At 35.1% G+C, this 27,361-nt stretch overlaps 1 protein-coding gene across 1 annotated transcript in view; it reads right to left on the bottom strand.

The window, feature by feature from the left end:
* The window catches only part of ITFG1 (integrin alpha FG-GAP repeat containing 1), a 289,345-nt gene that overhangs the window by 139,703 nt on the left and 122,281 nt on the right, over positions 1 to 27,361 (bottom strand). Inside the window, exons 9-10 of the mRNA XM_032854567.1 lie at positions 7,071 to 7,165; positions 4,320 to 4,492 (exon numbers count right to left, since the gene is read on the bottom strand). Coding sequence (XP_032710458.1) covers positions 4,320 to 4,492; positions 7,071 to 7,165 — 268 coding nt within the window. The remainder of the gene's footprint in view (positions 1 to 4,319; positions 4,493 to 7,070; positions 7,166 to 27,361) is intronic.

The following is a 27,361-nucleotide window of genomic DNA, read 5'->3' as shown; positions in this document are numbered from 1 at the left end:
AGTATATGAAAAAGATTATCCACCATGACCAGGTGGGATTTATCCCTGGGTTGCAAGGGTGGTTCAACATTTGCAAATCAATCAATGTGATAAAACAAATCAATAAGAGAAGAGAGCAGAACTACATGGTCCTCTCAATTGATGTAGAGAAAGCATTTGACAAGATACAGTATCCGTTCCTAATTAAAACGATTCAAAGTATAGGGATAGAGGGAACATTCCTGAACTTCATAAAATCTATCTATGAAAAACCCACAGTGAATATCATTCTAAATGGGGAAAAGCTGACAGACTTCCCTTTGAGATCAGGAACACAACGAGGATGTCCATTCTCACTACTGTTGTTCAACACAGTACTAGAAGTCCTAGCACCAGCAATCAGACAACAAAAAGAAATAAAAGGTATTCAAATTGGCAAAGAAGTCAAACTCTCTCTTTGCAGATGACATGATACTTTATATAGAAAACCCAAAAGACTCCACCCCCAAACTCCCAGAACTCATACAGCAATTCAGTAATGTGGCAGGATACAAAATCAATACACAGAAATCAGTTGCTTTCTTTTTTTTTTTTTTTAAAGATTTTATTTATTTATTTGATAGAGAGATCACAAGCAGGCAGAGAGGCAGGCAGAGAGAGAGGAGGAAGCAGGCTCCCTGCTGAGCAGAGAGCCCGATGCGGGGCTCGATCCCAGGACTCCGAGATCATGACCTGAGCCAAAGGCAGCGGCTTAACCCACTGAGCCACCCAGGCACCCCATCAGTTGCTTTCTTATACACTAACAATGAAAATATAGAAAAGGAAATTAGAGAACTAATTCCATTTACTATAGCACCAAGAACTGTAAGATACCTGGGAATAAACCTAACCAAAGAGGTAAAGGATTTGTACTCAAGGAACTATAGAACATTCACAGAAGAAATTGAAGAAGACACAAAAAGATGCAAAAGCACTCCATGCTCATGGATCGGAAGAATAAACATTGTCATAATGGCTATAGTGCCTAGAGCAGTCTATACTTTCAATGCCATCCTGATCAAAATTCTACCAGCATTTTTCAAAGCGCTGGAACAAACAATGCTAAAATTTGTATGGAACCAGAAGAGACCCCCGAATTGCTAAGGAAATGTTGAAAAAGAAAAACAAAACTGGGGGCATCACGTTGCCTGATTTCAAGCTTTACTACAAAGCTGTGATCACCAAGACAGCATGGTACTGGCACTAAAACAGACACATAGACAAGTGGTACAGAGTAGAGAGCCCAGATATGGACCTGCAACTCTATGGTCAACGAATCTTCAACAAAGCAGGAAAAAATATACAGTGGAAAAAAGACAGTCTCTTCAGTACATGGTGCTGGGAGATTTGGATAGCTATGTATAGAAGAATGAAACTTGACCATTCTCTTCCACCATACACAAAGATAAAGTCGAAATGTATAAAAGACCTCAACGTGAGGCAGGAATCTATTAAAATCCTAGAGGAGAACATAGGCAGTAACCTCTTCAACATTGGCCACAGTAACTTCTTTCAAGACATGTCTCCAAAGGCAAAGGACACAAAAGTGCAAATGAACTTTTGGGACTTCCTTGAGATCAAAAGCTTCTGCACAGCAAAGGAAACAGTCAACAAAACAAAGAGGCAGGCCATGGAATGGGAAAAGATATTCGCAAATGACACTATAGACAAAGGAACAAACATTGATTATTGTTCTATAGAGATCTATAGAGAACTCCTTAAACTCAACAGCCACAAAACAGATAATCATGTCAAAAGATGGGCAGAAGACATGAACAGACACTTCTCCAAAGAAGACATACAAATGGCTAACAGACACATGAAAAAGTGGTCATCATCATTAGGCATCAGGGAGATTCAAATCAAAACCACATTGAGATAACTGTTACAGCAGTTAGAATGGCCAAAATCAACAAGACAGGAAACAACAAGTGTTGGAGAGGATGTGGAGAAAGGAGAACCCTCTTACACTGTTGGTGGGAATCTAAGTTGGTGCAGCCGCTTTGGGAAAATAGTGTGGAGATTCCTTAAGAAATTAAAAATAGAGCTTCCCTATGAGCCTGTAATTGCACTACTGGTATTTACCCCAAAGATACAGATATAGTGAACAGAAGGGCCATCTGTGCCCCAATGTTCATAGCAGCAATGGCCACAGTCGCTTAACTGTGGAAAGAGCCGAGATGCCCTTTAACAGATGAAAGGCTAAAGAAGATATGGTCCATATATACAATGGAATATTACACCTCCATCAGAAAGAATGAATACCCAACTTTTGTATCAACAAAAGAATGGAACAGGAGGAGATTATGCTGAGTGAAAGAAGGCAAGCAGAGAGAGTCAATTATCACATGGTTTCACTTACTTGTGGAACACAAGGAATAACACGGAGGACACTGGGTGGAGAGGAGATGTGCTTTGGGGGAAACTGGAGGGGAAGACGAACCCACGAGAGACTGTGGACTCTGAGAAACAAAGGGAGGGTATTGGAGGGGAGGGAGTTAGGGGTTGGGAGAGCCTGGTGCTGGGTATTAAGGAGGGCACATATTGCATGAAGCACTGGGTGTTTGCCTAAACAATGAATCTTGGAACACTGAAAAAGTAAAATTAAATTAAATTGCTTCAGACACATAGTTATGAAGCATGATGATCATGTCCCTTGAAAATTCCACATATATAACTTAGAGCAATTATAATTTCAAATCAAATCCTTAGAAAATTTAAGTACAGACTCTCCATAATTTTCTACAATATTTAGGGACACTCACTAATAATATATGTTCCTCTAAAAATCAGATTTCTAGATGACACTGTTTGGTGTTAGAAGCAACAATATATCTGTTTTTTTTTTTTTTTCCCTAGGGAAGTTGTTTAGCATCATGTGCCTGGTAGGAAATGTGAAGCTGAATCATCATTAATTCCAGAGTGAATTAATGCACAGAGGAAAAACTGTCGGTAGATAATGATTCAGGAGATAGTAATGAATAAGGGCCAAAAAATATAATTAATCATAGGAAGAAAACAATAAGGTATTAAAATTTAGGAAGAGTCCTATTAACAGAATCTGCAAAGAGTCAGTCTAACTATAAATTTAACTATTTTGGTTTATTTACTGGTACCTGTACTTAAGGAAAACAAGGAGTTGCAGCACTCAAAATCACTGATAATGTAGTAAATATACATTTTATGTATATGAATAATATCAATAATCATGTTTGAATTTTCGTGCAGTTATAAACAAACAACAGTAAGGCAATATTCACTAAAAGTCTGTGCGTGCTGGGTACTCACTAATTCCTTCACTTAGTTTTACTTCGTTTAATCTTCACTACAACTGCAAGAGACAGATACAATTATTACTCTTGTCTTACAGATGAGTTCATGTAATGTGCCTAAGGTCAGATGGGTGATAAGTGGCTGGACTCAGACTGAAGCTGATGTTCAGCTCTTAAGCACCACGGTTTTCAGTCTTAACTGGGTAACTGGGTCATTTGGTTTTAAAAATTTTGGCCTTACAGGTGAAAGGGAGTAAGAGATAAGGCCTCCTTTATGGAAAGAGTACATCATAAGAATAAAAGGACTGTATAAGGAATATTGGTCAGTGGTATTATAATAGTGTTGTGTGGTGACAGATGGTAGCTGCACACTTACGCTGTGCTTGTGCTGCACAATTATGCTCACTTGTGGTGAGCACAGCATAATGTATAGACTTGTCCAATCACTAGGTTGTACACTTGAAAATAATGTAACATTGTGTATCAACTATATTCACATACAGAAATTAAACCAAGAAGGAAATAAGATTTCAACTATTTCCAGGAAAAAAAAACACACAAAAAATAAAGAGTACAATCACTCTGTCCTCTGTATGTGCCTCTATTATTGAATGTAATACAGATATTTCAGTATTTGCTTTCCAGCTTGTCTCTATCTCCAGAATGGAAGCTTCCTGACTGTAGGGATCGTGTGTAATTACACATAAAAAAGGCTCAGCTAATATTTATTGAATTGAATATTAAATTGTACTCTTTTTAAAGAAAAAAATTTGGGCCTTTTAAAAATAAACTGTTTTTGAATGAAAAACATTTTTCAAATTTTTGTTTCTGTTCTACAGAAAATAAATTTATGGAAAAGAACAGGTATTCTAAGCCACTGGAAGTTTAATTACAACATGAACAATTAGGAACCAAACTTATCATGTTCCTTATTTAAGGTACTCTACCATATTTAGGAGTTATTCAGTTAACAAAGTATCAAATCAAAGAATTTCTACAAATATTTCTCACTTGACTTAATTTCCATACCTTCCAGATGTATTCTTCAGTATGGCAAGGGCATCTGGATAGCCATCCATGTTATAGTCTCCAATATGAAGGGTGATTGGAAGTGGTATTTCAGTGGGTCGTTGTTCATGCACAAATGGCACAAAACCCCAGAGTGTGCCCTTGTTGCTGAACTCCTGTAGGACTGGAACCCACTACGGAATAAGAGGAAAAAGATTAGATTTTACAGTTACTTTAGAAAAAAAAAATTCACCATTTGCAAAACAAACAATCTATTAAAAGTCTTCATAAGCATCATCTTACTTAAACTTCTTTATCTCTACAATCTAAGGATATTATAATTTACTTCGACGAGCAGATAAATGATACTCCAGAAAAAATAAAGTCCCATTTAAATTTCATCAGTAATCATTTTTCCTTGAACTGGTACAATAGAGCCTTTGAAAAATTTTCACAAAATCACAGAATCTTAGGTTTGAATTGATGTTGATTCCTATAGTTGAATCTCCCCATTTTAAAGCTGTGTTGAGTGGAAATGTAATTTCAAGAATATTTTTTAAAGATTTATTTACCTATTTTAGAGAGAGAGAGAGAATGAATAAGGGGGAAGGACAGAGGGAAAAGGGGAGAGAGAATTTCAATGAGACTCTGGCTGAGAATGAAGCCCAGCAGGGGGCTCGATCTCAAGATCCTGACGTCGTGACCTTAGTGGGAATGAAGAGTTGGACGCTGGACCGACTAAGCCACGTAGGCCCCAGCAAATGAGTATTTTTTTAAATGAGAGCAAACTGCAATATCATCTAGTACTGATGTCCTTTCAGAAGCATCAGCTTAGGAAGAAAGAAGATGACAAAATCTCCCTTGTTCCCCTGTTTTGCCTTTTATACATGATGATGACTTCAGTCAATATCTTCAGAGCCAAGAGTTCTGAGGTTCTCTGACAACACCAGCATTGAAGAAGCTCTGCCTGTCCAGGGGGATGAGTTTTGTCACCCAAACAGCTGGAATCTACTTTTAGTAAGTTCTTTATTTTTATATTGATTATAATGAAGAGAACAGAGAGAATAAAGTTGATTTCAAAAAGAGCTTTTAGGGCGCCTGGGTGGCTCAGTGGTTTAAGCCTCTGCCTTCAGCTCAGGTCATGGTCTCAAGGTCCTGGGATCGAGCCCCGCATCGGGCTCTCTGCTCGGCAGGGAGCCTGTTTCCCCCTCTCTCTCTGCCTCTCTGCCTACTTGTGACCTCTCTCTCTCTCTCTCTGTCAAATAAATAAATAATCTTAAAAAAAAAAGAGCTTTTGGAAATCCATTTCTCTTTTGAGTACTCTAATCTACTCAAGCTAATGCAAAGTCAAAACCTGAAGAGAGGAAATCATACCATTAAAATTATAAATATGCCTAAAATTAGTTAAAAGTATGGATACTGGCACACACCGTAGAGATGTTCAAACCAGCGCAGCTGGCTTGAAATGACAGCAGGCTAAACAGGTTTCTTTTAAGCAGGAGACTCTATATGGCTTCAAGTCAAATGATATCAAAAATGGTTTCTTGAAAAGGGATTAGGTTTTCCAAAGAAAGCATAACTTGCCAAGGAAAAAGAGAAAATAAAGCTAACAATAAATACATATTTATAGGAAATAAGCTGTTTAAAAAACCTCATTTACATCTTAGATTAATTTTTCAATCTTTCCTAAGAGCAAAAAAATATTATTTATCATCAAAATGTTTTAATGATTCATTTGACTTTGAAAAAAATAGTTGGTTTTGTTTTGGAAGAAGATGGGAAATTTCACAAAATGTTGTTATCACAAACTTCTGAAAAGGTTGACAGTTTATTAGTGAGGATAAAGTGTTCTTATTAAGGTAAATGTATTAAGGTCTAAAAAGTAAAAAGATTTTTTTATTAATATGACATCCTTAACAGTCACCAAAGAACTGTGACATTTATCTTCCTAGAGAGAGATGACTGTATAATTTGAAAATATTCTTACAGTAGTCTGTTGCTTGAAGCCAGGCTATAATTACTATGTTTACTTATACCTATGAAACATGATTAGGTGTTACTTGACCTCATGTTTTCAGTGATTAAAAATTTAAAAAAGCTTAAGATAATAAAATTTATAGGTACAGAAGCTAAATGTTTTTAGACTACTGATTGTATGAAGATTTTTCTTTAGTGTTTTTCTATAAAATGTGGTTTCCTGTAAGGGCAATAATTTCTTACCCTAAGATAGAAAAAAAACTGATTAATTCCAGTACTATAATAATACTGGTTTTCTCTGGTAGTACTAACGATAAGGAAAAATTCTCAGTGTTACAACCTATCACTGCCACAGTAATCTCCTATGACCATTGGATTCTAAACTGTTTATCCATAAGCTACAGGTAAAAAGTTAGCTTGAGAGAATGAAATGGATCTATTTAGCACAAATAAAGACAAGATTAGCCTTGACAACAGATGTGATGTTCTTCTCCATAACCTTTTGTTATAGTTACAGTGCATTTTACAATATTCCCAGCCTGTAAAATGCTAATGGGTCATTTAATTACAGGACCACGATTGGTCTTCTTCACCAGAAATGATTATAACAGTGCTTTCCCTCTCAATAAATAAACACAAAAATATTCAAATTCATTTCATTAAATTAAAATGAGGAAGTCAATAATTTATATAGGGTTTCACTGTGTTCTGATTATTCAGATACTTTTTCTAATCTCTGAAGATTTTCTTTAAGAAGGTAACTGTATTGACATTAAAAAAAACAAGCTGATATACCTGTTTTGTTCCAGATCTTGCTAAGTAAATGATGCTTTTCTGGCAGTTTTTATCTTCACAGCCTGGCAGTAAGTGATCCATGTGTCCATCTCCATCTGCCAAAAGAAAATTTCAAGAGTCCATTAACAGCTACAAAATAAAGTGTTCTTGTATGGCAGATTACATTTCCTATTTGTTCAAAGTCTGCATCAATCTGGATAAATGAAAGAAATTGATGTATGACTTTGTTATAAATGTGATTCAATTAAAACAATTACTCTGGCCCTTGCCATCTATTACCTGGATTGTGTCTTGTTTTAAATTGCTCACTTTTCTGTAGTTAAATATTTATCCAATGTTGGGGAAAAAAAAAAAACCCCATTTCAGGCTTTAATGTTAAAATCATCAATTTTTAAACAATGTGGCTTTTGACTTATTTACATAATTATCATTGCTGCTGCAGGAGAAAAACAAGCATGTCAATAGTAACTCGTTATTATATGGCTTATTTTAAATGTGTCTTTACATATAATTTATCTTCACACATTCTCTTAACATAGTATGAACTTCAAGGGTTCTAAAGCTCTCAGCACCCTGGCTTTTAAAGGCATCAATAAATTTTTACCAATAAAAAGGCAAACGAAGAGAATATAGATGTCATTTCCAGCTGACTAGATTTTGAAAAGCTGCACGATGGGGGTGCTTGGGTTGCTCAGTTGATCAAGTGTCTGATTTTGGTTCAGGTCATGATCTCAGGGTTTTGGATTCTTTTATTTTTGGTTAAAGATTTTATTTATTTATTTATTTGTCAGACAAAGAGAGAGAGGGAGAACACAAGCAGGCAGAGCAGCAGGCAGAGGCAGAGAGAGAAGCAGGCTCCCCGCCGAGCAAGGGGCCCCATGCAGGACTCAATCCCAGAACCCTGGGTTCATGACCTGAGCCAAAGGCAGCGGCCTAACCATCTGAGCCACCTAGGAGTCCCAGGGTCTTGGATTTTTGTCCTACTGAGCTCCCCACCCCCACTCCTGTTCTCTCTCCTTCTCTCAAATAAATAAATAAATAAAATCTTAAAAAAACAAAACAAAACAAAACTCAAAACTGCACAATGTTTTGCAAAGACCTTCAGAAAAGAGGTTACTAAAGAACCTGGAATCAATTCCTCTAATGGTCTCTCCTACCTACTGCCCCTTACCTGATAAGGTTTAAGATTTTGATGTCCTAGACCTAGAATTAAACTGCAACAGTGACATGCATAGTTGAATAATCATTTAGATTTTAAATTCTGTGTTGTTTCATTCACTCATTTGCTGTATGGTTTAACATATAATGTATGTCTGAGACAAGTGCCTTCAGTTTGAAGGAGACAGAAAAGATTAGCTATAGAGAAATACTCTTTCACGTGTAGGGTTATATATTAAGGAAATGTAAAATTTTAACAAGCCTATCCTATCTTCAGTAATATATTCAAAATGGAAAAAATAATTTTAGGCTGAGTGGGCTGAAAATCTAGTCAATGGAAGTTTACCACAGCAAGGAAAAATAAAAGGTGCAGCATAGTGAAAAATAAACTTTTTAAATTTAATTTCATGGTTTAGTTACTTATGACCCTTACAATTAATATCATTAGTGATAATGAACCCGACACAGAGGAGTAAAACATTAAGTAAAATAGTTGAATTAATAATGAAAGTATGGAGAACATCTGCAATTTGACAGTATATAGATTCGGACTATTGAGAAAGAAGTTGAGAGAGAGAGATGAAACTCTAGGCAGGAATACTTGGAAAGGAAAAGGCTTTTCAAGGGCATAAACATATATCATAGTTAAAGATAAATAAAAAAAAATAGCCAGCCAAGTAAGAATGAATTAAATGTAAAATATGATTTATAAGCAGGATCTAGGAATATCACAGACTTCATTAAAAGCCAAGCCATTTTACTGCAAATTAATGGGGGAACCAATTAGAAGACCATTACTAAGTCTCTGCCCTTCATTTTTACCCCATGGCAAAATACCCAGGTTAGATTCTGATTTACACTTCTATTTTTTCCTACTTCCTTTCTTCCAAGTAGCTTCCTATTTCCTACAAATATTTCAACCATGACTTGGAGGAAATTTAATGCTGACAAATAGCCATCTAATAAACATACAACAAACTCGTGATAATTCCTAATCATACCTTTTAGTATAAATTATCAGCAGTATTTTAGATATGGTCATAGACATGGAGAACTTTATCAGAGAATGTCTTCCTTGTGCCGTCAGTGTTATTTTTTGGTATTTAGGGGAAGTAATAGAAAAACTGTCTGAGAGTCCAACTTCACACCCAAAGGAAATTTTGAGTACAAAGTTATTAATTCCTGGGTCTTCTTTAAGGAATGTGTCCAAGTTCAGAGACTGATCCTTCCATCAGCATGACTTCTTCATAGTCACATTATTTCTTAGAGAGTTTGCTTAAATGAATACTAGTTGAGTAAAACAAGTCATACCATGACAAGTCATGACAGATACACTATGAGTGTATAATGGTGAAGAATACAATGCATGCTAATAAAATGTGGTGCTACTGCTTTAGTTTGTGCTTTACCCACTATTGCATTTAGATTATCGGAGCTGATGTCAACAATGTGAAAAAGGCCAACTGGATCTAAATATGATCACGCAGAGAGTTTTGACCTTATGGACACCCTGAAAGAATTGCAGAAGTTCCCAACCCTAAGTCTATACTTCGGACTGTAATTTGAGCATTTTCACCAGAGAGGTTGTACCAATAAATGAATTATCAAATACTCCAATTTTTGCCACTCTGGTAAGTGAAAATGATATTTCATAGTGGTTTTAATTTTTAGTTTTCTTATTAAAATGTTGTTGGTCTTTTTCCTGCCAATTTGCAGGAGTCATTCTATATTAAGAAAACTATTCTTTTGTCTGTGATTTATTAATGTTTTTCTTTATAGCATCTAGGTTTTCCTTATAAGTTAAAAGAACTCTGAAATTCATAGACTTGGGGACATTATTTTTGCTTTTAGGTTTTTGATTCACCTAGAATTTATTCTGGCTTTAGCTATGAGTTATGATTCTACTGCACTTTTTTATCCAGTTATTCCATACCACCTGCTGAATGATCTAGTTTTCACGAAACTCATTATCTCTGTATTATTTTTCTTTATCTGTAAAATGATCAAAAGGAACATAATTTAGCTACTGCAAAGGGTCATTGAGAGGATTAAATGGGGGGGAAAGAATATGGAAAATACTGTAAAACAGTAAATAACCATAATGGAGTACATTATCTCTCTATACATCCTTTATCACTATGGTATGTTGTGTGTACTTAGGACAGTGGTATACTGTGCTTAGAAGGAGGCAACAGAGTAAAAAAAGACAAGTAACTTCTAGAAGGACACACTGATTTTTCTTTAGAGTTCTCACTTCCAGGACACACTTAATGCTTATAGTAGGAAACACCGAAACATTTGGTCATGGAAAATTAAAGTAACAATTTAGGATTTGATGAATGTTACTCCATAGATGGAGAAAAAAATATAAGTAGAATGGTAGAGTATTTAGATCTATAACCTGGAACTCTTGAGTTCAATAACAAAAACAAATCAGTAATTTCTGAATTACAGAGTAGAACAAGTCATGACAGCTCAAATGAGGAATAAGTCAAATGCCTCCTTCCACCATCTGGAAAATTTACTCATGGATGGCTATAGCATGAGCAAGATATAAATATCACAAGTCATACAACTAATTAATGTTAGAAAGTTCTAAATAGAATTCAAGGATTTAACTTTTAACATGGGCAACACAAGGCTGAAAGATTTCTGTACTGGGCCTTTAAAACTGAATTTTTTGCTAAAAGACCCAGAATTTAAGTAGAAGTAACATCTTCCTCATCACATTTGTCAACAGGCATGTGAGATATGACAGATAATATATTCACATATTAAACTACATTTTTTGTGATTCATTTAAAACTGGAAATACACATGCTAAAATAAAAAACCATTTACCGAAAAAACATTTCCTTATTTCCATTGTAATATATGAAATATATCACTCTATATTTTTCAGAACACATCATTAACATACTGAAATTATTGACACAGAAATAATTTGAATCTTAAACAAAACCTATTATAATAGCCAGATAAGGCTTTCTAAGAAAATAAAACTCAGGCTTTAAAAATAAATGGTGAGGGGTGCCTGGGTGGCTTAGTGGGTTAAACCTCTGCCTTCAGCTCAGGTCATGATCTCAGGGTCCAGGGATCGAGCCCCGCATCAGGCTCTCTGCTCAGCAGGGAGCCTGCTTCCCCGTCTCTCTCTGCCTGCCTCTCTGCCTACTTGTGATCTCTCTTTCTCTCTCTCTGTTAAATAAATAAAATCTTTAAAAAAAAAATAGTGAAATATATAAAAAAAGAGGGAATGAATGAAAATATTTAATTTCTTCAGCTTTTTTAAAAAAGTTCATAAGCTAAAATATGACAATGGGAGACCGCTGCTATATTATTTTTAAAGATGAGGAAAAAATGAATAACATATTATCACATTAACATGTGAAATGTATAGTTAATTTCTTTAAAATATTCATTTTTTAAATGACAAAATGACAGAATTATGAATACATACATCAGTTTACTTAATTTTGTTTCAGATGTTGAATAACATACAGGTTGATTTTTAATTGTGTTCATATAAATACAGTATTAATATAGTTATGTGGTTAAAGATGAGCCTCCAAAGTGCTAGGGCCTTAACAATTTCACCAATAAGAAACATATATTGTCAAAGGATATGAATATGATCAAAACAGAAAAATTATAATTCTTTAAGATGCTGCTGCTTACTATCAGACATGGTAATGCTGGAAAGCATGAGGTAGGGCCAAAAATACACAAAATGAATCAAATCTGCTTTAATATGTTTAGGCTTTGTGAGTAGATAGTCATGAAATAGGACTTTCATGACAGATTTCTCCTGTCAATTCTATTACTTGTTTTTATTGATGATACAATATTTTTTGTCATTTCAATACCTAAGTATCTATTAGGCTTTAATGTCTCCAGGATACTCATCTTCTGATGCTTTCTGTTTTGCTGAATATACTGGTTCTTTGACAACTATGCCTTAGTAGTTTTTTTTCCTTACTAAAAATTTTATAAAAGTCATAGCACATTCCACTTTCTCTTCTGAGTTTCCCTTGCTCTATTATATGAACAGAGGTAAAAACCAACTGTTTCGGTGAGAAGGATATAATAGGGTAAAGAGGCCTAATTCCTGCCCAGTCACCACTAGGAACACAATAGCAGAAATGTCTCCTAAACATTCTGCATGGTAATGATCTTGTTTATTTTACATTTGAAACTAGGAGGAGGGTATGGGGAGGAAGGTTCAACATTATTTTTAAAATTCTTATGATTAAATCTACAATTCTGTACCTATTATTTTGTATTATCAAATATGCTATGAAATTATAATTCTTTTATGTTTTGTTACCAAAAATGAACACTGTACATTTATTTGTGTATGGATATAATAAAATTTTTACATAATATTCATGTATCACTTAAAATGAGAAGGAATATTCCTATTAATAATGCATTAAGCATTTTGAATATATCTTTAAATATCAAACCATATATTATTTAAAACCATGTTGGCAACATAGTAGAAAAAAGTCTATTCTATTTGTTATATAACTGATTAGCTTACTTTGACATTCTCCTTATTTTCCACTGTGTTGAATAATATTTAAAGAGTATTATTTTCTCTATTTATTTCAGAGTGCTCCCAACATAATATGAAATTGTGTGTGTGGGGATCATTTTAAGGTTAGCTCATTTAAATGAAAGTGATTAAAATTTTCTTTCATGTCTTTAATCCTAGTAATAAAGTAACCTATCAAGACAAATTATCAGCCAAGTCAACCTGTAATCTGAATTCTAAAATAAACAAGAAGCTGAAACAAGATCCTATTTCTTGCTTTATAAATTTATCAATGTTTGTGGTGTAGGGGAAGGAAAGGTGGCTGCTAGTCTTTTCCTGTCAATACAATTTTGCATCCAAAATAAGGCCTTCACTTCAAAAGAACAAAATACATTTAAATATGAAAATCCACACTTGCAAAAAGGGCAGCAAATGACTCAAACTCTTGTTTTGATAAGAATAAGGAAGCAAACAATGATAGTACAAGAAAATTAGTTTATTTAGTAAGATATTTATACTCAAAAAGCTTTAAAAAATGCTAATAGTTAAGTATTTTATATTTGGTCAGAGAGCAGAATCAAAATGCATATGATAAAAGTTGTCCCAGAGAATTCTTGGGATATGTACACATGTTTGGGTGTAGTAGAAAAGACAGTGGATTAAGAATGGGAGAGATTTTGCTTTTAAGATTGTTTAGTTACTAAGGTACTTGGCCAACTCAGTTTTTTCAACTGTAAAATGAAAAGGTTAGATTCCATGACATTCTAAAATGCAATCCATAGAAGTTAAGATGGTGGAGAAGTAGGAGGAGCCCGGGCTTTCCTTGTCCCTTGAACACAGCTGCATTGAGGTCAGATCACTTGGAACACCCAGCAAATTGATCTGAGGATTGGAAGAAGGATCTCCACAGTTGGAGGGAGACAGTGTGCCAGGTGGGAGGTGCATGGAAGTGAAACGGGGGAGAGAAAAACTTGATGTGGCAGAGGGGAGGGAACCCTTTTTGCGGAAAGAGGAAAGGTAGAGAAAGAGAAAGGGGTAGAGAAAGTGTGGCATTGGGTTCAAACAGGAAGAAAACCTCTCCAGACCACAGACTGGGGAGCCAGGAGAACTGAGTGTTGCAGTATATTTTTGCAGAGTGTGTGTAGTTCAATCTCTGAGGTTTTGGAAGTATGAGACTTTCACCAGAGGTTTGGTTCATACTCCTGGGGAAAAGGAGGGTTCTGGTCCAAAAGTACACATAAACTTGTGTAGGGATCTCTTGGGTTGCACTGGAAGGGATCGTTCCCCTTCCTGGGATACAACAGGAAAAGGGTACATTGCTTCTTCAAGTACAAAAGACCCTGTAGGCGCCAACATGTGGCCTTTCATTAGCAGGGCACAAAGGTGCACAAGAGTGGGTGGATAACCAGGACACTGCTTTTCCAGGTGCCACACCATAGATTCCATGCACTGAGCAGGTGTGGGGTGGTTTTTTTGGGACAAAGGTCACTAGTCACAGTGCAGCAAAACTTGATTCCTGAGGAGCAAGTGGGTCAGTAAATTTAAATTTGGAATTTTAAATCCCAGCTGTGACAAAGATAAAACCCAGGAGACCTGTGGTGTTAGACAGCCCTGCTTTTCTGTGAGGGCTCCCTGAATAGCAGCGGCCTGGGGGTTGGGGGGATGAGAGTCCTTGTCTGGGTTGAGAGAGTGGGGTGCCATTTTACCTTATCACCAACACAGTGGGATATCAGAGAGCAGCACAGCAGTCTCAGTGGAGGTGGGAAACTCTTAAGTCAAACACCATACCTCCTGTGCTTGGCAAGTGCATTTTTACTGGGGCAGGAGTGACTCTCCCTGCAGCAGGCCTCTCCCCCAGAAGAGCAGCAAAGGCAGCGTGCTGCATGCACAGAGTTTACTGATCAGTGCTTCAAAACATCTCTTCAGTTCTGGTGAAAATAAGACCAGGCTATATTTTAATTTTTTTCCTTATACTTTTTTCTTTTTCCTTTGGAATTAGGCTTTATAGGAATTTGTTAGTATGCTTTTTTGTTTACTTTTCTCTCTCTCTCTTTTTTTGGATCAGGCTTCTGTTTTTCTTTTCTCCTCTGCCACCTGCCACCTTTGGAATCAGGCTTACAGTTTTTTGACTTTTTAGTTTTTCATTCTTTTTTCCGTACTCTTTATTTTGGATCAGGCTCCGCCCACCTGGGCTTATTCTAACAAACAGATCAAAGAACACCTACATAAATGTCCAAATACTCCTCACTACAAGCAAGGAGGAACTCTGCAGAGGACTGACCTGTGGGAAAGTGCAGCCAAAACACAATAGCAGAGTACACAGAGCATAGCATCAGAAACATTTCCTGAATATCCAGGCCCTGGACAATGTAAATCTTCTTTTAAATATAGCAGTACTTTGAGGCAGGAAACATAACAAGCTCCCATAAAACACAAGAGACAGAAATTTAGCCCAAATAACAATTATAGAGGAATTCTCCCCAGAAGAAAGGTCAGAGGATATCAAAGCCAGGGACTTGCACAAAACAGATATAAGCATATACCTCAACAAGGATTTAGAACAACGGTTTTAAGAATACTAGCTGGACTTGAAAAAAGCATAGAAGACACAAGAGAGGGGTGCCTAGGTGGCTCAGTGGGTTAAAGCCTCTGCCTTCGGCTCAGGTCATGATCTCAGGGTCCTGGGATCGAGCCCCGCATCGGGCTCTCTGCTCAGCTGGGAGCCTGCTTCCTCCTCTCTCTCTGCCTGCTTCTCTGCCTACTTGTGATCTCTGTCTGTCAAATAAATAAATAAAATCTTAAAAAAAAAAAAAAGACACAAGAGAGACTCTTGCTGCAAATGTAAAAGACCTAAAAACCAGACAAGCTGAAATAAAAATGATATAACTGAGATGCAAAACTGGATGTAATCACAAGGAGGACTGAAGTAGTGGAGGAGAGAACAGGTGATACAGAAGATAAAATTTTGGAAAATAATGAAGTGAAAAGAAGAGAGAGGGAGTGAAAAACCATTAGATCATGAATATAGACTCAGGGAACTCAGCAATTTGATAAAGTGAAATAATATTCATATTATAGGAGTTTCAGAAGGAGAAGAGCAAGAAGAAGGGGCAGAAAGTTTATCTGAACAAATTACAGCTGACAGCTTCCCTAATCTGGGGAAGGATATGAACATAAAAATCCAAGAGGCAGAGAGAACTCCCCTAAAAATCAACAAAAACAGGTCAACACCATGGCATATCATAATGAAACTTGCAATATACAAATATAAAGAGGGACTTCTGAAAGGAGCTAGGGCCAAAAGGTCCTTAACCTACAAGAGGTGGACACATAGGGTTAGCAGCAGATCTGTCCACAGAAACTCAGCAGGCTAGAAGAAAGTGTCATGTTATAGTCAACATACTATATGGGAAAAATATGCAGCTATGAATACTCTATCCAGGGTGTCATTCAGAATAGGAGAAATAAAGAGTTTCTAAGACAAGCAAAAACTAAAGGAGTTCATGACCACTAAACCAGCTCTGCAAAAAATATTACTCTGAATGTAAATGGACTCAATGCTTCAATCAAAAGACATAGGGTATCAGAATGGATAAAAACCCAAGACCTATCTATATGCTCCTTACGAGAGACTCATTTTATACCCAAAGACATCTCCGGATTGAAAGGCAGGGGATGGAGAACCATTTATCATGCTAATGGACATAGAAAGAAATGTGGAATAGCCACATTTATTATCAGACAAACCAGATTTTAAACCAAAGACTATAAAAAGCGATGAAGGAGGATACTATATCATGATAAAGGGATCTACCCATAAAAAGATCTAACACTTGTAAATTCTTATGCCTCTAACTTGGGAGTAGCCGAACATATATATCAATCAATAACTAATTTAAAGCAACTCATTGATGACAATACAATAATACAATACCATAATAGGGGACATTAACACCCCACTCACAGCAAAAGACAGATCATGTAAGTAGAAGGTGGATTTAACAGATATATTCAGAGCATTCCATCCTAAAACAGCAGAATACACTTTTTTTTCGAATGCATGTGGAACATTCACCAGAATAAATCACATACTGGGGCACAAATCAGGACTCAACCTGTACAAAAAGATCAAGATCATACCATGCATATTTTCAGACCAAAATGTTATGAAACTTCAAGACACCCACAAGAAAAAATTTGGAAAGACCATAAATATACGGAGCTTAAACACCATCCTACTAAAGATTGAATGGGTCAACCAGGAAATTAAAAGAATTAAAAAAATTATATGGAAGCAAGTGAAAATGAAAACACAACACTTCAAAATCTTTGAGATGCAACAAAGGCAGTCCTAAGAAGCAAATATATAGCAATACAGGCCTTCCTCAAGAAGCAAGACAAGTCTCAAATATATATTCTAAACTTACACCTAGAGGACCTGGAAAAAGAACAGCCAAGAAAGCCTAAAACCAGTAGAAGAAGGGAATAATAAAGACTAGAGCAGAAATCAATGGTATAGAAAAACAAAACAAAACAAAACAAAAACCCCAGGAGAACAGACCAATGAAACTAGGAGCTGGTATACTGAAAGAATTTAAAAGAATGATAAACCTTTAGCCAGACTTACCAATCACTAATAAAACAGGTGAGATCACAATCAACACCACAGAAATACAATCATAAGAGAATATTATGAGCAATTATATGCCAACAAATTGGGCAATCTGGAGGAAATGGATAAATTCCTAGAAACATAAACTGCCAAAAATGAAACAGGAAGAAATAGAAAACCTGAACAGACCCATAACCAGCGAAGAAATTGAATCAATAATCAAAAGTCTCCCAATAAACAAGAGTCAAGGGCAAGATGGCTTCTCAGGGGAATTCTACCAAATACTTAAAGAAGAACCAATACCTATTCTATTGTCCACAAGGGCCAAAATATGGAAAGAGCTCAGATATCCATGGTCTGATAAATGAATATAGAAGGTGTGGTAGCTATATATAATGGAATATTACTTAGCCATCAAAAAGAATGGAATTTGCTATTTGTAAGGATGTGGATGAAACTAGAGTGCATTATGCTAACTAAAATCAGTCAGAGAAAGACAAATTCCATATGATTTCACACATATGTGGAATTTAAGAAACAAAACAGAATCATAGGGGAAGGGGGTAAAAATAAAATAAGATAAAGGCAGAGAGGCAGGCAAACCATAAGAGACTCCTAAATACAGGGAACAAAGTGAGGGTTCATGGAGGGAGGTTAGTTAGGGGATGGGGTAATTGGGTGATGGGCATTAAGGAGGACACTTGACATAATGAGCACTGGATGTTATACACAACTGATGAATCACTAAATTCTACTGCTGAAAGTAGTAATACACTATATATTAACTAAAATGAATTTAAATACATCTAGAAAAAAAAAGATGCTTTCTACACAGTATTGTTTTACAGAAAAAAAATGTTGAAATAAAATGCCATGCACAGGGGTGCCTGGGTAGCTCAGTCAGTTAAGCATCTGCCTTTGGCTCAGGTCATGATCCCAGGGTCTTGGGATCAAACCCTGCATAGGGCTCCCTGCTCAGCGGGAAGCCTGCTTTGCCCTCTTCTTCTGCCTGCTGCTTTCCCTGCTTGTGCTCTTGCTCTCTTCCAAATAAATAAATAAATAGAATCTTTAAAACTAATGCCATCCACAGTCCACTTTCACAAAGGACACAGTATAGTTTAATAGCATAGGCTCAGGTGTCACAGGGACCTGGGTTCAAAACTTAGGTATCACTTAGTAGCAGTGCAACTTTGGGCAAGTTACTTACCATTTCTTTGCCTTAGTTTTCTTTATCTGTAAAGTGCACATTACCTGAACAGATCCTTGTAAATATTAAATGATGATAATCATGACGTTAGTAAGCATTCACTGAGTGTTTACTATGTTCAAAAGTCATAAATTTTACACACATATTATTTCCTTAATATTCATAACAAATCTTATTGTGTTATTTTCCTATATTGTTACCTCCATTTAACAGAAGAAGAAAAAAAGTTATCATGATTAAGTAAGTAACTTGCCCATAAAGAGTGAGTTAGTAAGAGGCAGAACCAGAATACATAAAACCCAGGCAGACTGACTCTGGAGCCCCTATTCTTAGACACGGCCCTTTGCAAAATGCTTGGCACACAGAAGCTTAATAAATGATAGATATTGTTCATCTGATGAACACTCAAAGGAGTAACATGCTGATACTAAAATGTCAAAGACTATTGCTTTTACATAAAACAAGAGTCATCTCTCCCCGCAAAATAAGGAAGGACTATGGTTATTTTCTTTCTTCTGGAGAGAATGAATGAGGGTCTTACCTCCAAAAAAGGTCGAAGATGGCTCCTGTTAAAATGAACATTGATAATAACCACTTGCAACTTCTGCCTAGGCTCATCTTTCACTGAAAAATGTATCTTTGGGAAATTCATATTTGAGATCCTTTTATAACTGGCAATATTTTGATTAGACATGGGTAGTTTAGAAGTATTAGTAAAGAATAAATTTCAGAAATATATGGACTAATATAAAATATTCTTTTGGAAAATATACTCTAGTCAGGTTAATTTTGAAATTTTCATGAAAAACGTATTTTAGAGGATTTTAGTCATTTGGTTGTATAATCAATGAGCTAATTAGCACTCTTCTCAGAAGATAAACATCTTTAATTCCCTTCACAACTATGGAGTAGTTATAATTTCCACTGAGCACCATATTTTATTTAGGACAGCTATTAAACAACCAAATATGCATCCTTATAAATACTGAAGAAGTTATTAGGACATCAAGCTCTCACATCTTGGCTCCCTATCTTTAAGAAGTTCATTTTCCCACCTTACAATATTAATAAAAGATTCTTCTACATGGAATGTCTCAAACAGTGCTGGCTTGTTCTGGTTCTGACTGAGTTTTGTTTCACTGTTTGACTGTGAGCCTCTTTTCAGAAGGATGGGCATAGATGAAATAAACACTGGTAACAGTGATAATACCTACCCTCACAAGATACTCATTTTCGAGATTAAAATCTTTATTATCCATCCTTTTCGAAGGAGAAATAGGAAATCAAACTTATAAAGTTGCTAAGTTCATAAGCAAAGTGAACTAAACAGTGAATTCTATAGTAATCGTGATGTCTGATTATGTCCTTGGCATTATTAAAAGTAAAATAATCTACTTAATAAGAGGTATAAAGAGCCCTCATAACACTGGTGTTTAAGTCACATATTTTCCTAATTATTAATCCCTTTATTTTAAATAAAATCAGATATGAAAGTGAGTACACTGCTTCTGTCCTCAGAGAAAAAGCAATATAAGAAAATAGTTTGAACAAAATCTGATAATCTAGATGAACAAATTCTGAGAAATGCACAAAGTACCTAAACTGACTCAAGAACAAAGAGAAAATCTCATCAAACCTATAATAAGTAGAGACTGAATTATTAATCAAAAACTTTTCAAGTAAAAAAAAAAAATCAAAGCAGATAGCTTCTTTGGTGAATTTTACTAATATTTACAGAATTAACACCAAATTCTCAAAACTCTTCAAAACAATAAAAGGAGAGGGAACACTTTCAAGTTCACTGTATGAGGCCAGAAGTACTCTGGTATCAAAGTCGGATAAAGACATCAAAAGAATGTTATAGATCAATATTCCTTATGATTAGTGTTGCAGAATTCCTCAACAAAATACCAAGAAGCAAAATCTAAAAGCGTATTAAAATGATTACACACTATGAGTAAGTGGGATTTATGCTAGGAATGAAAGGGTGACACAACATAAGAAAATCAGTTAAGGCAACACATCATAGTGATAAAACAAAGAATGAAGACGCACACGATCATCTCATGTGACACAGAAAAGTTGTCTTACAAAATCCAACACTCTTGATAAACTTTCTCAAAAATCTGAATAGAAGGGAACTTTCTTAACTTGATAAAGGGCATTTAAGAAAACCCAGAGCTAACAACATACTCAATGGTAAAAACTTTCCCCCGAAGTTCAGGAATAAGACAAGGATGCCTACTTTCACCATTGGTATTCAACATTGTACTGGAACTTCTAGCCAGAGCAATTAGATAAGAAAAGAAATTAATGGTATTCAAATTCAAAAGGAGGAAATAAAATTATCTCTATTTCCAGATATGAAACTATATGGAGAAAACTCAAAAGGATCCACAAGAAAACTACTGTATATAACAATGAATGAATTTAAGGAAGCTGCAGGGCAGAAGATCAACTCAGAAAAACTGGCTGTTTTTCTATACACCAACAATAAATAATAGTAACAACAACAACAATAGGCAACAAAAGCAGAAATAAGCAAGTGGGGACTACATCAAATTAAGAAGCTTCTGTATAGCAAAGGAAACCATCACCAAAATGAAAATGCAGCAGACAGAATAAAAAAAAATTTGTAAGTCATATTTTTTTTAAAAGATTTTATTTATTTATTTGACAGAGATCACAAGTAGGCAGAGAGGCAGGCAGAGAGAGAGGAGGAAGCAGGCTCCCCACTGAGCAGAGAGCACAATGTGGGGCTCAATCTCAGCACCCCAGGATCATGACCTGAGCAGAAGGCAGAGGCTTAACCCACTGAGCCACCCAGGCACCCCTGTAAGTCATATTTAACCACCAATTAAAACAAAAGTAGATTAGCGGTTGTCTGGGGCAGGGGGTATCAGTGCAGACTACCTATGGGCACGAGGAAACCTTGTGGGTCAATGTAAGTTCCAAAACTGGGATTGTGGTCATGCTTGCACAACTGTATCACACTTTACTAAAACTCCCTGAACTCTACACTTATAATTAAAATGGAAGACTTTCATGGCATGCAGGTTAAACCACAAATTGTTAAAAATTTAAAATAATTTAAGCAGACTCCTCTCAAAGGAATTATTCATTAAACATTTACTAAGTGCTTACTGTGTGGCAACCACTATTTAGACACTGAAATATAAATATGAAAGTTATTCTCTGTCTCCAAAAATATTCCTGAGGAAGTTGGGGAAACACAAGTAAATAAATACCTGCAAGGTGCTCAAACAGGGAAGGTACAGCAGGATCAACCTGGAATTGGCAAGTCACTCTAACTTGAAACTCCATCTGATATCATCACCTTATCAATCCAACAAACACTTTTAGAGAGTCTATTATGTGTCAGGTATGGTGACTGGTTTGTTGAGAATAATTATTAGGACCTGAAAAGTGAGTAGGGATTAGGAAGGTAAAAGGGGAGGAAGGGGGTTCCAGGCAAAGGAAAGCCCACATACAAAGGCTTGGAAATGAAATAGGAAAAGGAGTATGATATAGTTGGGGAACTGTAAATAGATCAGTGTGTCAGTAAAGTCTTCCTGTAGTTAAATAAAGAGAAATTAGACCTAAAAGAGCCTGGCGTGCTACAGTGAACACTGGACCTTACTCTAAGGGCACATGGAGCTGTTTAAGGACTTTACTTTTTATTTATTCTATTTTATAAAATTTATTTATTTTGGAACACCTGGGAGGATCAACCAGTTAAACATCTGACTCTTGATTTTGGCTCAAGTCATGGTCTCAAGGTTGTGATATCAAGCCTTGTGTCAGGCTCCAGGCCCATAGTGGAACTTGAGATTCTCTTTCTCCCTCTTCCTCTAACCCCTCACTCCCTGCTTGTGCATTTTCTCTCTCTCTCTCATAAACAAACAAATAAATAAAAATTATTTTATTTATATAAGGATTTCAGATTTATTTTTTGTAGAAGTAGCACTACAGGATGGAGAATGGTTCAGAGAGCAACAAGAAAAGAGTTGGAAGATCAATAATCTTTCAGTAAGCTAGGAGAGAGATGAGTTTAAAAAAATGTATCTGCTTAAAAGGATAGTTTAAAGAAATATGAAGGAAGTAAGATCTATGTACTTTTGGTGGTTTGAGAAATATGGGGCAGTGAACAGGAAGTAAAACCTTAGGTAGATATTCTAGGAGCAGCAGAGGAGAAAAGAGAAAGGCTTTAAAAAATGATTTTGTACTAAGAATTCCTCTCTTGAATCTTCTGGAGAACATACTGAATAAAAAAGATATTAAACTATAAGTAAATAGTCACATTTTGTCAGTATGAATCATGTGCAAGGCACTAAAGCAACTAAAATATCATTTTATTTTATGATTCTTACAAATTTAGTTTTAATTCCATATTATAATGAGTAAATAGTTGGTTATAAAGAGTTTGAATAACTTACCAAGAACTGAAATTTGAATCTAGATCTATGTAAATCTAAAGCCCAAGACAAATCTTTAATAGCAAAATAATACTGCTATAAGTGATCTGTAATAGATTTAAGATAAAATACAAATTATATTTTATAAGTCTTCAATCACTTTTAATAGGTTTGTGCTTAATTTCAAAGTGTCTTACTTACAATGTACTACACATTCCTATCCTCTGCTGCTGCCATTTATCATAAAATATACCATTGTTTTCAAACTTGCACCTTGTATTGCCTACAGTAGACCCACTTAAGTCCTAAAGACACATAGAAACTGAGAAAAGGGACAGAAAAAGATATTCCACACAAATGGAATTAAGAAAAAAAAAAAGAGCCAGGACAACAATATTATATCAGACAAAACAGACTTTAAAACAAAGACAGTAGCAAGAGACAAAGGGCAATACGTAATGATAAAGGGAACAATCCAACAAGAGGATAGAACACTATAAGGCTTATGTACCCAAAACTGGAGCACCTAAAGACATAAAGCAAAAACTAACCGAGCTAAAGGGAGAAAATGACAGTAATGCAATAATAATAGGAAATTCTAACACTCCATATACATCAATGGATAGATCATCCAGACAGACAGAAAATCAACAAGGAAACAGTGGCTTTGAATGACACATTAGGTTAGATGGATCTAACAGGTATATAAATAGAACACTCCATCCAAAACCATCACAATACTCATTTTTTAAAGTGCACATGGAACATTCTCCAGGATAGATCACATTAGACCACAAAACAAGTTTCAATAAATTTAAGAATAAAATAATATGAAGCATCTTTCCTGACCATGACAGTATTAAACTAGAAATCAATCATAAGAAAAAATGTAGAAAAAACACAAACACATGGAGGTTAAATAACATGCTATTAAACAGTGAACGGGTCAAAGATGAAATCAAAGAGGAAATAAAAAAATACCTGGAGACAAATGAAAATAAAAATACAATGGTCCAAAGTCTTTTGGACTCAGAAAAAGTCGTTGTAAGAGGGATGTTTATAGCCAATATAGGCCAATATAGGGTTACCTCAAGAGACAAGAAAAATCTCAAATAAACTATCTAACCTTATATCTAAGGAGCTAGAAAAAGAAGAACAAATGAAGCCAAAGCTAGTAGAAGGAAAGAAATAAAAAAGAATAGAGCAGAAATAAATGAAATAGAGACTAAGAAACCAAGAGATGGCTCTTTGAAGAGAAAAAATTGATAAACCTTTAGTAAGTCTCATCAAGAAAAAAAAGAGAGGACTCAAAGAAATAAAACAAGAAATGAAGGAGAAGGAAAAAAAAACCCAACACTATAGAAATACAAATAATTATAAAAGAATATTATGAAAAATTATATGCCAATAATTTGGACAACCAAGAAGAAATAGAAAATGTAACAGATGAATTACTAGTAATGAAATTGAATCACTAACACAAAACTACCAACAAACAAAAGTCCAGGTGTATTATACCATACATTTAAAGTAAATTATACCTCTTTTTCTCAAACTACTCCAAAAAATAGTAAAGGAAGGAAAATTATGAATCCAACATTACCCTATTACCAAAACCAGACAAAGACACTAGAAAGGAAGAAAAGTATAGGCCAGTATCTCTGATGAACATAAATGCAAAAATCCTCATGAAAATATTAGCAACTGAATTCAGCAATACATTAAAAGAAAATCATTCACCACAATCAAGTGGGATTTATTCCAGGGATGCAAGAGTAGTTCAATATTTGCAAATCATTCAATGTGATATATTACATTAACAAGAGCAAAAATAAAAACCATATGATTAACTCAATAGATGCATAAAATGCATGTGACAAAATATAAAATTCATTCATGGTAAACACTCTCAACAAAGTTAAGGCCATACATGAAAACCCCACAGCTAACATCATTACTCAATGGTAAAAAAATGGAAAGCTTTTTCTCTAAGATTAGGAACAAGATAGGGATGTGCATTCTCAGCACTTTAAGTCAACACAGTACTGGAAGCCCTAGCTAAAACAATCAGACAAGATATAAAAGGCATCCAAATTGGTAAGGAAGAAGAAAAATGTCACTATTTGCAAATGACATTATACTACGTATGAAAACCCCTAAAGATTCCACCAAAAACCCATCAGAACTGATAAATCAAGGCAGCAAAGTTGTGGAATAAAAATTAAAATACAGAACTATGTTACATTTTATACACTAATAACGAAGTAGCAAAAGTAATTATTAAGAAATCAATCCCATTTACAAATGCACCAAAAGAATAAAATACCTAGTAACAAAGTTAACCAAGGAAGGGAATGACCTATACTGTGAAAAGTGTAAGACATTGATGAAAGAAACTGAAGATGACAGAAACAAATGGAAAGATATTCCATACTCATGGATTGGAAAAATTAATATTAAAATGACAACATTACCTAAAGCAACTTAAAATTCAATGTTATCCCTATCAAAATACAAACAACATTTTTCACAGAATGAGAACAAACAATCCTAAAATATGTATGGAACCACAAAAGACCCCCAAATAGCCAAAGCAATCTTGAGAAAGAATAACAAAGCTGAAAGAACACAAAATCGGAAATCTCAGATTTCAGGACATACTAGAAAGCTATAGAAATCAAAATAGTATGGTACTGGCACAAAAATAGACAGAAATCAATGGAACAGGATAGAGAATCCAGAAATGAACCCATAGCTACCTGGCCAATTAATCTATGACAAAGGAGGCAAGAGTATATAATGGAAAAAAGTCTTTTCAATAAATGGTATTGGAAATATCTGATAGCTACATACAACTAAGTGAAATTGGACCACTTACTTGCAACATATACATACAAAAAGAATAAACTCAAAATGGATTAAAGACCTAAATGTAAAACTTGAAACTATAAATCTCCTAAAAGAAAACACAAGCAGTAATCCCTTGGACATTGGCCTTAGCTACATATTTATGGATATGTCTCCACAGGTAGGTAAACAAAGGGAAACATAAACTATTGGGACTATACCAAAATAAAAAGCTTTGCACAACAACAGAAACCATCAATAAAACAAGGGGTAACCAACTGAATGGGAGAAGATATTTGCAAATGATAAATCCAGTAGGAGATTAATATCCAAAATATAGAAGTAACTTACACAACTCAACACCAAATAAATAAATCATCTAATTAAAAATGGGCGGGGATCTGAATGGACATTTTCCCAAAGAAGATACCCAGATGGCCAATAGATACATGAAAAGATACTCAACATCACTATCAGGTAAATCAAAACAACAAAGAGGTATCACCTTACACAAGTCAGAAAGGCTAGTATTAAAACAAGAAATAGCAAGTATTGGCAAGGATGTGGAGAAAAAGGAACCTCTGTACTACTGGTGGTAATATAAATCGGTGTAACCATGTGGAAAACAGCATGGGGGTTCCTCAAAAAATTAAAAATAGAAATACTATATGATCCATTAATTCCACTACTGGTTATTTACCCAAAGAAAACAAAAACACTAATTCAAAAAGATATATACACCCTTGTGTTTATTACAGTATTATTACAATAGCCAAGATATGAAAGCAACTCAGGTGTGCATGACAGATGTACAGATGAAGAGATCTGGTATACCTACACACACAAAGCAATGTTATTCATCTATAAAAAAGAATGAGATCTTGCCATTTGTGTATAGATGGACCTAGAGGGTATTTATGCTAAGTGAAGTATGTCAGGACAGAGAAAGACAAATACTGTAGTACTTCACTTATATGTGGAATCTAAATGAACAAACCAAAAGAAAAACCCAGACTCTTTAATATAGAGAAGAGGGGCACCTGGGTGGTCTGTAGGTCTGTAGACTCTTAAAAAAACCCCAACTATATATGTGTGTGTGTGTGTGTGTGTGTGTGTGTGTGTGTGTATGGTAGGGGGAGAATAAATTGGTTGCCAGAGGGGAGGTGAGTGGGAGGACAGTGAAAAGGATAAAGGGGATTAAGAGGTACAAATTCCCAGTTCTAATGTAAATAAATCAGAGATGAAAAGTACAGCACAGGGAATATATTCAATAATACTATAATAATGTACAATGACAGATGGTGACTACACTTATGGTGAACTTTCAATAATGTATACAATTTTTGAATCTATGTTGTATACCTGAACCTAATATAACACTGTATGTTAATTATACTTCAGTAAAAACAAAAGCAGCATACTCTCTCTAATGGGGATCTGCAACTATGAAAATAATTAATTAAAATAAATAACTAAATAACTAAATAATAATGAATTAAATTTTTAAAATGGCAGCTT

This window comes from Lontra canadensis, unplaced genomic scaffold, assembly GCF_010015895.1.
Source record: "Lontra canadensis isolate GAN:19392208 unplaced genomic scaffold, GSC_riverotter_1.0 scaffold8, whole genome shotgun sequence".
Lineage (NCBI taxonomy): Eukaryota > Metazoa > Chordata > Mammalia > Carnivora > Mustelidae > Lontra > Lontra canadensis.
Note: the sequence above shows the minus strand (reverse complement) of the source record. Positions and strands in the feature narration are given on the sequence as shown.